At 38.8% G+C, this 13,256-nt stretch overlaps 2 protein-coding genes across 2 annotated transcripts; one reads left to right on the top strand and one right to left on the bottom strand.

Moving 5' to 3' along the window:
- Positions 1-2,161: 2,161 nt before the first annotated feature.
- LOC145223776 (sialate:O-sulfotransferase 1-like) lies at positions 2,162-6,795 on the top strand. The gene is made up of 6 exons (XM_080090162.1): positions 2,162-2,324; positions 2,451-2,559; positions 2,699-2,847; positions 3,752-4,012; positions 5,399-5,608; positions 6,148-6,795. Exons 1-6 carry the CDS (start codon positions 2,162-2,164, stop codon positions 6,573-6,575), a joined length of 1,320 nt encoding a protein of 439 aa, XP_079946288.1. The 3' UTR covers positions 6,576-6,795.
- Positions 6,796-7,269: 474 nt separating this feature from the next.
- Positions 7,270-13,178, bottom strand: LOC145224423 (cytochrome c1, heme protein, mitochondrial-like). Its single transcript, XM_080090912.1, has 7 exons — positions 13,027-13,178; positions 12,812-12,960; positions 12,307-12,433; positions 11,775-11,945; positions 10,843-10,990; positions 10,167-10,267; positions 7,270-7,500 (listed from the first exon to the last, which is right to left on the bottom strand). Exons 1-7 carry the CDS (start codon positions 13,135-13,137, stop codon positions 7,402-7,404), a joined length of 906 nt encoding a protein of 301 aa, XP_079947038.1. The 5' UTR covers positions 13,138-13,178; the 3' UTR covers positions 7,270-7,401.
- Positions 13,179-13,256: the final 78 nt, after the last annotated feature.

Below are 13,256 nucleotides of genomic sequence, written 5' to 3'. Positions count from 1 at the left end.
CAGCGGACTTTGATTAAGCAAATACCAACATTGTTTAGAGCAGTGGTTTCCAAGATTTCCTCCATAAATATTTCAAAACATTTTCATTCCTCCCCAATAGACAACATAGTTGATGCTAAACCATACAAACCCCAATTAAGATGAACATAAATTCATAACTGGGATCAGCCCTGAAGCGTCTATGCAGACCAGCGATCACGGCACACTCATATATTAATCACAGTACGCCATGCCTTTTGAAGGCGCCATACCGATCATACAAAGATTATTTCAAATCGGATATTTTATCAACTTCACAGATAGTAGGCTATTCCCACCGCTGAAGTGTCTATTTACAAACCGCATGTAAAAATTAAAGTAAATTCCTCTCTTGAAGTTTTAAAGTCCTTCCCCGGTTGGGAACCACTGGTTTAGATAAAATTATTAGACTGGTGAAATTTTAGCTTCAAGTAAACAATCTTGAAACTCAGTTTAAAGTTTCAATTTTGATAGAACACGAAAAGTTGCAATGAGGAACTTTAAGGAAGAATCCTTCTGTGGTGTTGGAATGAAAATACTGGTTAATTAAAAAGTATAAAAGCCCAATTAGATTTCTAATTCAAGGCAACGTACTGGTGTAAAACGTCGCCTTTTATCAACTCGTAAACTTTAGTAACTTTATTTCCAGTTGTTTAAGAGAACAGGAATATGTGTTGTCAGGGGCGTATCCAGAAATTTTTAAAGGGGGGGTCCAACAATTTTTTGGGGGGAAATCCCTGATGACGTCACACGTCGTTCAAAACGACGCGTTATGCGGCAAAGCACTTTTTCCAAAATTGGCGGTTTCTCTACCCATCTAATTGACAGGAAGAACAGGTAATTTTAGCGAAAGCTTTGTAGTTTTCTGATTTCGCCGCTGCTATCTAGCTTACTCAGCAAAACTGCAGCTGCAAAATAAGCGTGACTGTCAGGTAATCAAAATCGTTGCTTAAAAAAACAAACAAATCCAGTTTCTAAAGAACTAAGTCTCTTGCTGCAGCGGTATCCTACTGTTAAGTTGCGCAAAGTCACGAATGCACTAAAGGTGGTAACTGCAGAAGGCATAATTTGTGCCTGGCAAGTAACAAATTACCCTAATAACATAACTCGATTTACATGGATCTAATGTTTTTGACTATTACGTGTTTGGCGGATCAAAGCAACACAACATTACACGTTTTTAACACTTTTACATTGTTCAAATGCAAAAACAGTTTGATATGTTGCACTTAGTGCAGTTGCCACTTAGCAAGAAACTGCTACCAGCGTCCTAGCCGGAACTTAACTTTCCGATTGTTAGCGCATAAACCTCCTTATTAAACCCTTGTTACGTCACAATTGGCGATTAGATAACAAGCGAATACAAGAGATTGAAGGCTCGCGTCTTGGAGATAACGACTCCCTGTTATCACGCAGTGGTAAACGGAACGATTTTCAAACCAGGGTTGTAAACGGGCCTGAAATTGGATCCCGCACATGGTCCGAACCCGAATAGTTTTTGAGAAGGCCGTTTAGGCCCGAAAGTCGATTGACAGGCCTAAACGTTGAAGCCTTAGGAAAGACCAAGACAACAAACACAATGGTCAATTGGTCTTGTACAAGGCATATTAGGGCTACTTGACATTAGGTCAGGTACAGCAACTGGCTAAAAAATATTCAAAAAAATATTGACACACAGTAAAGTCAGGCCCGAAACAGAACCGTTTTTTGAGAAACCCGAACCCAGCCCGAAAAGCTCGGCCCGACTTACAACGTTGATCCGAACTCTTGGCACCTTAGTTATTATCTGGTGATAAATTTTCAACCATGTTAAGTTCCCACGGCAAAGGTAGATGACGTCATCCTGGTACTTCCGGTTGTGCGATTATAATGTTCTCACGGTCGTCCGTGTGAAACTTCCGCATCTGATAAAGCTTCGCGCACTTCTTGTCGAACCGCACAGGTGGTGGTTTAAAGCAGTCTTGCAATATTTGAATGGCGTTTCCCTGGATCAAGTGAAGGTCAGTGATGTGAATCAAGTTCGTGGATGGAAATTTATTACAGATTTCTGCAGGAGATTTCAACATAGCGTAGATGACAGCTGTCAATTCGATTCGGCTCGAAATCGAAAAACTCATCAGCGGAAGAAAAGAGACAGTTAAGAATGCGCGGAGCACTGAAGGCTTGGATGCGCACTACACAAAGGCGCGCCCTCCCGTGGCTGCTTTTCCTCGTCGCGGTCGTCATGGCAACGCAGGTGACGCTTCATCTCAGCTTGACACGTGACCGCACCTCGACGCGCTCCAGTGATTCGCTGCCGTGCAAAGGTAAAAGAAAAAGAATTAAGGTTGAATTTTGTTTGTCAACAGCTTGAAATAACGGCGCCCCGCGTTAGGACAGTGACGCCACAATCTTTTAATTCTCATTCAAGCGTGAAACGTGATATTTTATAGTGGTTCTTGTTGGGAGATTTCTGGTGCAAAACTCGAGCGTGATTCAAAACTTCGCGATCCTGGGACAGTTCGAGAATGAACAACAATGCATCGTCGCCTGCCACTCAAGGTGGGTTTTAATTCCAAAAATACTTGACAACTGGTTCTCCAATAAAATTTAATTTGGAAAATAAATCACAAACGGTAAACTTAATTATTGCGTCACAGGCCGGACAGTGACGTAACACAAAATGTACAACATTGTGCAGAAAACTTCGACTCGCCTCTTATGACGTCATAAAGATGTGTCGCTGCGGACAATCACTGCTCACTACCACTACCAAGTGGTTACTCACGAACAGTGACGTCATGTTTGTTGGAGAGGAAGTGACGTTTATCACCAATACGTGTAATAGAGGTTTGTTACGTCACAATCGTAAAAATCAAACATTAATAAAATGTGAAAATATTTTTTGCAACAGACGAAATGCAACGAAGTTTTAGTGGTTGCCTAGCAACGGATCGCGAAGTTTCGATTTCTTCCATTTTTCGGATTCCCTCCATGCAATGTATCGTGTCGTGCGAAAACCGTGGATTCCCATTGGCCGGTTTGTCACATCATAAGGCGTGTCACTGCCTCCGAACCAATAGAGAGTAAGTACGTCATCACCATAACAAGGCGTTGTGCAAATTAGCCGTAAAAAGATTTGTTTTACCCAAACATGAAATACTTTGAGGCATAAAATGTCGGTTTTCGAGAAACGCATGCTGGATCCAAGTGAGGGGTTTCCCTAGCACAGTGGTTCTCAACTAATGGTCCATGATGACTTTTTGGGTGGTCCACAGGCGTCCACTCAATTTGTTGATGAACTAGAGATGATTGCAAATACATAACGAAAGAGTATCGAAATGTTAGCTGTTAATAATTGTATCTCACTTCTTGAAAATCAGTTTTAAAGAATTATGTTTCAAGCCAAAACGCTTGTCGCCTATGCGCACTTTAAACTTACTCAAAAATGTAATGGTTCACGATATTATTTTTACTGGGCCGGTGGTTCATGGCCTGAAACGAGTTGAGAACCGCCTCGTACGTCCGAAACTAGCAGATAAATTTTCAGAAAACAGAGAACAAGTCCTGGTTATCGACAAGAAGTTTGTGATTCAAACTATTGTTCACATTCTATTGTCTGCGGGAGATACCTGGCATAATAAAACTGTTTCAGCTTGTTGCGATTTTGTTTCGGTTTTCCATAAAATTGCCACGAATGACTGCACAAAGCTGGTAGACTTGACCAACTGCGATTGTTCATGCGTGTAACGAGAATCGTTTGTTTCCAGAATTTCATTTAACGCAACAAATTCCGGTAAAACTAACTGCTCTATCGGGCGCCGTCTGGCGGTGTGGCGGACATGGGCTAAAAATCCGAAGTGTGATCGAAAATATTTCTTTGTGGGAAACACTGTTCTGGTTGGACTTGTGAGTTTTCCTGGATCGGGAAACACGTGGCTGCGTCAGATGCTTGAAACTGTATCGGGAATTTATACTGGAAGTTTGTACAACGAAAAAGAATTGTTTTCTAAAGGTAAACCTGTTAGTTGCTTGCTACTAGAAAAACACAATTTGAAATGTTTTCCACGTAAATTTCTCAGACAGGTTTAATATGTGTAGTGACATGGGTGGACTAGTTGGTTGGCATGTCATGCTGACTCCAGTACGTTTCTATTTGTTTTGTTTTCACAACAGCTCCACAAACTATGTGAATACATGCAGAACACAGTCACCTCATAAACTGGCAGTTTGGACCAACTTCGGGGAGATATAAGAGTCAGAACCATGGTAGTGGCTTGCACAATACGAAAACAGCCACCTCAGTTACTCGACTAGTTGAACAGAAAGAACTTTAATTTAGCTTGTTGGTCGAACTGTAGCCTAAAAAGTTGAGTTTAGTTGAGAGAAGTTTTTGAGTTTGACTGGGCTGAGTTGAGCAACTTAAATTAAGTTAAGTTAATCACAAATTTGTACTTTATAAGACCGACAACTGATAACGACATAACATTGAATACATAAACTTTAAAGTATACACCAGCATCTTGAAATGTTCACAATCATTTTCCCCTTGGGCCCGAAATTCGAGAACCCGAATCGTTTTTGAGAAGCTTGTTTTTGTCCGAAAGTTTGAAGACATACGCAATAGGCAATAATAAACAAAGCCCAAGAAAATACGTTTTAAGGTTGTTATGCAACAGGTTGGGTCCAGCAACCGGCTACTTCAGAGTTGTAAACGGACCTGAAATTAAAGCCCGAATCCCAATCGTTTTTAAGAAACCTTTTAGGCCCGAAAGTTTGATTGACAGCCTATACATTGAAGCATTAGGCATGTTCAAGACAGCAAACACAATAGACAATTGGTCTTGAACAAGGCGTTTCAGTGCTTTTAGACATTAGGTCAGGTCCAGCAACTGGCTATACTAGGCTTATTCATTTATACAAAAAAATACTTCCACAGAGTAAAGTCCGGCCCGAATTAATGCCGTTTTTAAGGATCCTGAACCCGGCTCGAATAGCCCTGTCCGACTTCCAACTCAGGTTTGCAGCCCTTAAGTTGTTTATTTGTCAAATAGAGTTTCCCGAGCAGAGACTGAATCAGAGTTGCAAGTCAGGCCGGACTTTTCGTTTTTAGTAACAATTCTTTGGCTTGGACCTAACGCCCACCATAGTCTAAAACGTATTGTTTGCCCCATTGTCTACTATTGTTCATTGTGTTTGTTGTCTTTTCTCTTATTTTCTTTCTCATCCTTTGTTGCAAGGCTTTCGTGGATACCGCCTGTCAATCAAATTTCGGGCCTAAACTGGCTTCTCAAAAACGTTTCGGGTTCGGGCCGGGCTTCGGGCTTCTACTTTCGGGTTCGGGCTCAGATTTCGGGCCCGCTTGCAACTCTGGTCTGATTCGAATTTGTAATTTACGCAGGTTTTCTTGGTGAGTTGGTTTCGTGGGAAAGCAGAAGGACTCGAATTGTGAAAGATCATTTGTACCACGACAAGATGCAGAGCTTGTGGAAATATAACAGAGTTGTTTTGTTGCTGAGGAATCCATTCGACGCCCTAGTGGCTGAATTCAACAGACGAGTTTCAAACGACCACGTGGGTCACGCCATGTCCGAAACATTCACCACACGAGGTCAGTAGAGCGCGTGGTTGTAAATGGGAGTCGTACCACCAACCTCTAGACCAGTGGTTCTTAACCTTTTTTCCTTGCTGCACCCCTTTCAAATCACCAACCAATTTTCGCACCCCCTTTCAAATCACTAACCAATTTTCGCTCTCCCTTCTGTAATTGCTTAAATAGAATAGACCTAACCAACCTTAATGATTCAGCATCCCCGCACCCCCTAGGAACAGTTCTGGCACCCCTTGGGGGGCGTGCACCCCAGGTTAAGAACCCCTGCTCTAGACTGTGAAGCGGTTTAATTAAAACTTACCAGCCTTACGAATACGATAGCACTTATCGCTTACCAGGGACTACCTAGCCATGGCAGTGTAGCGCCCACCTCTACGTGTTTTGTACAAATAAGTGAACGCTATGAACAATGTAGCGTGTCATGTTTTGTGGGGATAATAGTTTCTTAAAAAAATGTCGAAAGCAGGCGATATAGTAAAAATGTTAAGTAACACTCGGACATTGAGATGTTCGAGTTTTGACATTAAGATCTTTAACAGATTGGTCGAAGTTCGTCATTCCACTTCTCGAACAATGGAAATCATCCGCAATGCGAGTCGCACAATCGGGGATTCCCCTGCATGTTGTGTATTTCGAGGACTTGATGAAAACTCCGCGGACACAAGTGGAAAAAATTCTAGAGTTTGCGGGTTTCGAGCAACAGAATTACGAGTCGCGAGTTTCGTGTTTGCTGACCGAAGATTTCAAATTGTACAGAAGAACTCGAGCTAACCCCAATGCTCGAATCTACTCGTCGGGACTCACCAAACTCGTGAACAAAGCGATCGCGGATGTTCGGAACGCATTGTTGACGAACAATTGCGAAACTTGCCGAAGTTTTCCGAACAATTACGAACGTGTACCACGTGACCATTCGGCGATGATTGACACCAGCCAGGACCGAGGTGTTGGTGTGATACGTGTTTGAAAGTTGTCATTGCACACATTGTCTATTAAACCTAAAGCGATTCACACACGACGCCCAACTGGTTGTTCTTGAGTCTCGAGACTTTGGCAGCGCAATTGTTTCAAACTAATTTTATTTCCCTAACACGCAGCGGTTCCCAAATGGGAAGGAATTTTATAACTTGATAGAAGGAATTTACATCCATTTTTTACATGTGGTTTATAAACAGACAGGGAATTTAACCTGTGAAGTTGATAAAGGACACAATGTTAAATGATCTTTTTATGGTTTAGCATCTACTAAAATGCTTGTGCGATGTAGTCTGTTGGGAAGGAATGAAAACGTTTTGGAATGTTAAGGGTCCAATTTGAAACGTTGAGAACCACGTTTAATTAGTTGGACAATGTTTATTGTACTCCTTTTCCTTTCAAGGCCATGTCCATACTTTCTCCGCGTCAGCCAAGATAGTACGTCTGCTAAATCATTATTACTGCGTTAATACTTACATTGGCGAAGTTTAGATGATGAGTTTTGAAACCATCATTTAATTCTGTTCCACTTTAATATAGTAATTGCTAAAATGCTTACACAGACAATTAAATTCAACGCAATTAGTGTTAATTTGATAAATATCATGGTAATATAAATATGATTGAACTGCTGTGTAATTCTGTGTCCCGAATCCCTGCTCACCTCAATACATAACCACCGCAGATTTGGTAATAACAAACAATTTTGACTTTTTAATCTGACAATAATTTAAAACGGAACAATACATGAGGGTAGCATTTAGTTTCTGATACAGATAGAACTTTTCAAAGTGTGCTGGACTGTTTGTTTGGTGTTCTCATGCTTTGTATGCGATCTTCTTGCTTTTGATCATACTAAAGACTCGCTTCTTGTGGTACCACAACAAGGGAAAGAAAATTGCAGAAAACAACAGAGCCTGAAAAGTGTGAAAAAACAAATTTTAAACATATATTTTGCCACAAGTAAAAAGCTTGAGAAACACACCCAGAACATGAAAAAAACTGTACTTATTCAAAGCTATGGCTGTACCAAGTTTTTCACTCTACTGTTCGTTAGACCGACATTTTTAAAACATCCCAAAGGCAGCTTACAATCGAGTAAATACAGTAGAAACAAAATATGTAAAGTTTAGTAACAAACTAAGAATGAAAACTAAAAAAATGTTTTTTATTCTTACTCATTTAATCCCATAAACATTGCTGTCAATTACCATGCTGCCTCGATACTGTTCAATTTACACAGCAGTCCAGTATAGGCAGGGTTGCCATACCGTCCTTATTTCTAAGATTTGTCCTTATTTTGAAGGGCTATGTCTTAGAAAAGTTCATTGTCCTTATTTCTAAGAAATGTCCTTTTTTTTGACTGGAGTCCTTATTTTGTCTTATTTTCAACAATTACTATAGTCAAATCTCTGCTACAAGCAAAAGTAAACCTAGACCTGGCCTGTTGTGAGACACACTTAGTATTTTCTACGAACAAGGAGTTGCTGGAAAAGATTGTTTCTGGCCAAAATATTGCATATGATATGTCATGGCTCGTATACATGCAAAGATTTGTTCAAAAACGTTTGTTTTATTTCGCATAAAAAATGAATTTTTCGGTTGTCCTTATTTTTGGCTTTAAGTCGATGGCAACCCTGAGTATAGGGGACCAACCCATAATGTGTAAGAAAGGGTATATGTATAACTATTAGGTAGCTGAACACTGACTCAATCTTTTAGGGGACTAGTATACTAGATGAAAGATAGGTAACTTGACCCCAATAAAATTGAACACAATCAGTTATTTAATGCCATATTGCAAGGATAGTACTGCAGGGGTGCAGCAGAATGCCATTTGGTGAAAAGAAATAAGTAAAACTTTTTACAAAGAGATTTAATCTTAATCTAATTTATCTACATACCAAACAAATACAAAACTAGAAGAGTGGCTTTCTGATATACATTTTATATATTCTATACGATATTTACCAATTTACTATACACATCATTTGATCTACACATATGATTGTTTTTGTAAACAAAAACAAATGGGTCCCCACACGCGCGTTTGTGCAGATTTACAGTAAACAAATGTTGCGGTGATTTTTAGATTCTTAAGGACAAATTTTTAGAAAGCATTAACCCAACAAAAAAAATTGTTCGTATTCTTTTTGCACTCTTATTGTCATATAATTACAAAAACATTAAAAAACGTAACAAATACTTTAATCTAATCTCTTGCTTTGACCCAGATATTGTCGTCCAAGGTCGGATTTTCAACACATTTTTTTTAGAAAGCTGTAACAGTTGTGTTACAGACACTTTAAATTAAAAAGCAATTTGCTACAAGTGTGTACATAACAAATTGTTTTTCATTTAACTTTGTTTCGCAAAACGAGTACCATTGACCTGTAGTAACCTCTCAGTGTGCACACGCCAAACGACTGTTTGACTTTTGACACCGTTTTCAATAGCACGCCGTCCTTGGTGTTCAACAATACTGTTAAGCCTAATTTATACATGAGTATTGACTCCTAAATTGATTGTCAAAAAAACGCTACGTTATGACGAAAGAAAGGTCTGAACTATGTTTGTAATACCTACTAGTTGACCTTAAGTAACCCGTGATCATGCGGCGGCCAACCTGACAACGAGCATTTAAAAAAACATTTATTTGGCAAAAAAGTCAAGTTAACTTTTTCATCTTTACTTCGATTAACAAAGTTTTGCTTGACATATACAAAACCGAAGCACGGTTATTAGGTTTAAATCACGTCATAGGTGCAAAACCTTCGCCAAAACTAAACACGTGAGTGATAACTTAATAAAATGACATAGCATTGCTGTGCACAACAGCTGATTTCTAATCACTGAAACGACGTCTCGTAAAACGTCTGTCCGACGTCAAGCTGAGCCCTCCCGCTATCGTAAACCAGTGAGTTACTTTCTTGGTACTTCTGCCTACAGTGTCTTTCTTGACCAAACGAGCGTTAGACACATTTACGTTTCGGGGGCCTGTGGGTGAACCGCTGGGTCATTCGGGGTCAAACTTCTAGAGAATCTAGTTCAAATTGATAACTAAGATATGTCCAAATTTGAATAAATTTGAAGCACTTTTTCTTTACCAAACCAGCATTACAAACCAGCGTTAAAAAATGTACGTTTAGGGGGCCTGTGGGTGAACCGCTGGGTCAATCGGGGTCAAACTTCAGGTGGACCAAGTTTGGATTAATATCTGATATGTGTCCAAATTTCAATAAATTTGAAGCACTTTTTCTTGACCAAACGAGCGTTACAAACCAGCGTTAAAAATTTTACGTTTCGGGGGCCTGTGGGTGAACCGCTGGGTAATTTGGGGTCAAACTTCAGGTGGACCAAGTTTGGATTAATATCTAACATATGTCCAAATTTCAATAAATTTCAAGCACTTTTTCTTGACCAAACGGGTCTCACAAGCCAGCGTTAGACAGAAAAAAGAAAAAAGAAAAAAAGAAAAAAAAATACGGACAAAAACAATATGTGTCCCCTTCAGGGAAGGGAACCCATAAAAATCAAAATTATACAAGGTAAAATTGGTATACCAGTATGAAGTATTACTAACCCTGAATCCATATAATTTTCTAGTGTCATGATGAGGTTCACTTGTCCATCGTAGGAAAGTTGACACATCTTTAGCAAGTTGACTCTGAGTTGCAGGGGTGCCTGGAAAGTAAAACAATGTGTTGACACACCAACTGGAACACAAATAGTTGACGTAATATCTGTATAAACCAGCAGTTCCCAACCTGTGGGTTGCGACCCCAACTAGGGTCACCTTACGATTTGCCTGGGGTCGCCTAAGGCATGGTTCCCAACACGTTTTAGGCCATGGACCACTTTAAATTGTTGTTTGATTCACAATTTGACAAATTTTATAAAGGGGTTACAGCACCAGAAACATTGGAAACCGCTCGTATAACAGATCAGACCTGTTACAAATTAGGATGTAATACAGATGAATCCATCTAATTGCATAACCAATCTGTTTTTATGCAATTATCCAAATTACACTAAAATCTTAAAGATTTTCTCTGAAATGCTATGATTGGGATTTATGATCTCTATGTATGACACTGGTTTGCTAATCAAGGGGCATTGTTTACTACCATAAGAAAACAAATACCATAAGAAACATTTATTTTATTATTACAAAAGCATAGCATTGAGTTGGTAATGAATTTAAACAGCAGTTATGTCAAGTAACCTTTAATTGCAAGTTCTGTAACAAATCTACATACCATCTTCATATTCAATAATTTCGTTGTACAGAGCTTGTGCCATTCCAATAGCTTGACCTGGGAAGTAAGCGTTGAAATACTGACCCTCCGCTATCTCGACACCTTCAGGTGGGTCATAGTAGCCAGTGAGAAGTGAGAAGATGTAATCCTGTTAATACAAGGTGTTAAGTGTTGTTGTGTAACAGTTTGAACAGGTATATGGATATTGCTTACTAATTGTTTATGCAGAGCCCAACTAGTTTTATGACAATTAAAACAATATTGTGTTCTTCCATTGTTGAATAATGTAAAATAGGCATTTAGGTAATACAAAACTTTGAGAAGTTATAATACAGATAACATATTGATCTGAAATATATCACAAATCACTTGCGAAATACTGATAAAGATCATAATTAATGGATAAGTAAACGTTGGGGATAAAATAAAAAGTTAAACATGTTAAAACTGAAGCTTGAATACACAAAATAGCTGAGCAATATTACATAAACAATACAGCAAACCTTGGTTAATTCACTTAATTTAGACAAAACTTGAGGTACCGTATTTTACGGACCATAAGGCGCAACTTAAATCCTTTTTTTCCTCATAAATTGATCGTGCGCCTTATAAGCCGGTGCGCCTAATGTATGGACCAAGTAGTGCTTTATTGCTTTGTTTAATGAGCTTTATACGATAACCCATACTCCTTAAAATACGTTGCGTTCTATAGCCCGGTGCGCCTTATGTATGAACAAAAAACTAATCAAAGCAATTTGTTGACAGTGCGCCTTATAATCGGGTGCGCTTTATGGTCCGTAAAATACGGTATAAATGATTTGCAATGTGGTAAGGCTTTAACTAATCGACATCGGTTAATTTGCATCTTGGTTAATCCAAGGAGAGTTTTTGTTCTGGATTAACTGAGGTTTGCTGCATTTTCAGTTCATTACCTCTTCTCCATGCCTTCCGAGAACCACATTACTCAGATCAGGTGGAAGAGCGCCGTTGTTTGCCTTTCTTGCTTCCTCATCATTCGCATACGGAGACGGCATGTAATCAGATAACTTTCCTGGTCGTTGAAACATTTTACCATTTTCGTTCGGCCCATCTTCAACCATAACCTACAAATATTTTCAGTTTTCTTTGTAAATTTGCAGTTTTTTTTAAAGAGTTGGTTGAAATTCTGGTTTGATTTGTAGCACGAATACAAATGACACTGCTACCTTGGCCCACAGAAATATTTAGAAAATTTTATACACCAATAAAAAAAATTGCCAGCAATTCCAAAGAACATTGTACATATATAATGAATAAGCTTACAACAAGAATATTGTGCAACAATTTTTACACAGAAAAGGTCTGCCAATACGGGTTTTGTTTATGTTAAGCACAACAACCGATGCTCAAACACATTGCAGTTGTGTATCGCCTGCGATATATACACTGCGAGTAACAAATGGTTAGAGTAAACTATGCTGATACCTCAGCAGCCAGTGCTTTGGCTTCCTCTTCAGTGTGAGTCTCACCAACAAGATTACGGAATGCAATGTATTTCAAACTGTGACAAGCAGCGCAAACTTGTTGGTAAACCTGGAAGCCTCTTCTCACACTGTATAAAAATGTAGGTTAAAGTTAAGATGTACCTTTAGTTAATGATTCTAAATGTTATGGTTCTTAGACTTCAATCAAATAAACATCTACCCTTCACAAGCCTAAGACTAGAACTCCTTTGAACATTTTCAAAAATATATGACATAATTTATAAACTCCTGCAAATTTTCAGATTGTTTGTGTGTAAATCTTAAAGCAACACATTCTGTGTTTGCCTGTGCAATAAATTGAGGTAAACCAGTTTGCAAGGTTTTATTTCTTATGTTTACAATATAAATAGCCCTTCGGCCACTTTATATCACCTTTTTCTTGAGTGCATGCAAACAAAAATAACACTATTTAGTTTAGCCAGTTATTTCCAATGACATAAAGTCACCTTGCTCTGTCTAACGTTGACAAAAGTGGTTTATGTTCCCATGGATAGGACGGGGGATGAATTTCATCTTCGGAGGCATGAGCTTGTCGACTTACAGCGATTGTGGTAATAACACCTGCTGCTCCAAATAATCCTGTCCCTCCAAGAACCTGCAATAAAATAGGGTCAAATTAAATAACAACACGAAGGATGAACCATTAAAAACATTCACTTACAACTTTTTTCGTTTTTGAAAAATTAGAAATTTGGTGTTTTTGAATATTTCGGTAACGTTGAGCCAACAGAATGTGCTTTGAACTGAAACTTTTTGTTAAAACAGATGACATTTTGGCCAAGTGCCTGTATACAGAAAACAACAGGGACAGTTTAGAATTTAAATACTATCAGATAATATTAAATTTGGCAAAACCTTTGTACCATTTATTAATAACGGCTTAAACAATTT

Source organism: Phallusia mammillata, chromosome 4 (genome assembly GCF_965637545.1).
Source record: "Phallusia mammillata chromosome 4, kaPhaMamm4.hap1.1, whole genome shotgun sequence".
Classification (NCBI taxonomy): Eukaryota; Metazoa; Chordata; class Ascidiacea; order Phlebobranchia; family Ascidiidae; genus Phallusia; species Phallusia mammillata.
Note: the sequence above shows the minus strand (reverse complement) of the source record. Positions and strands in the feature narration are given on the sequence as shown.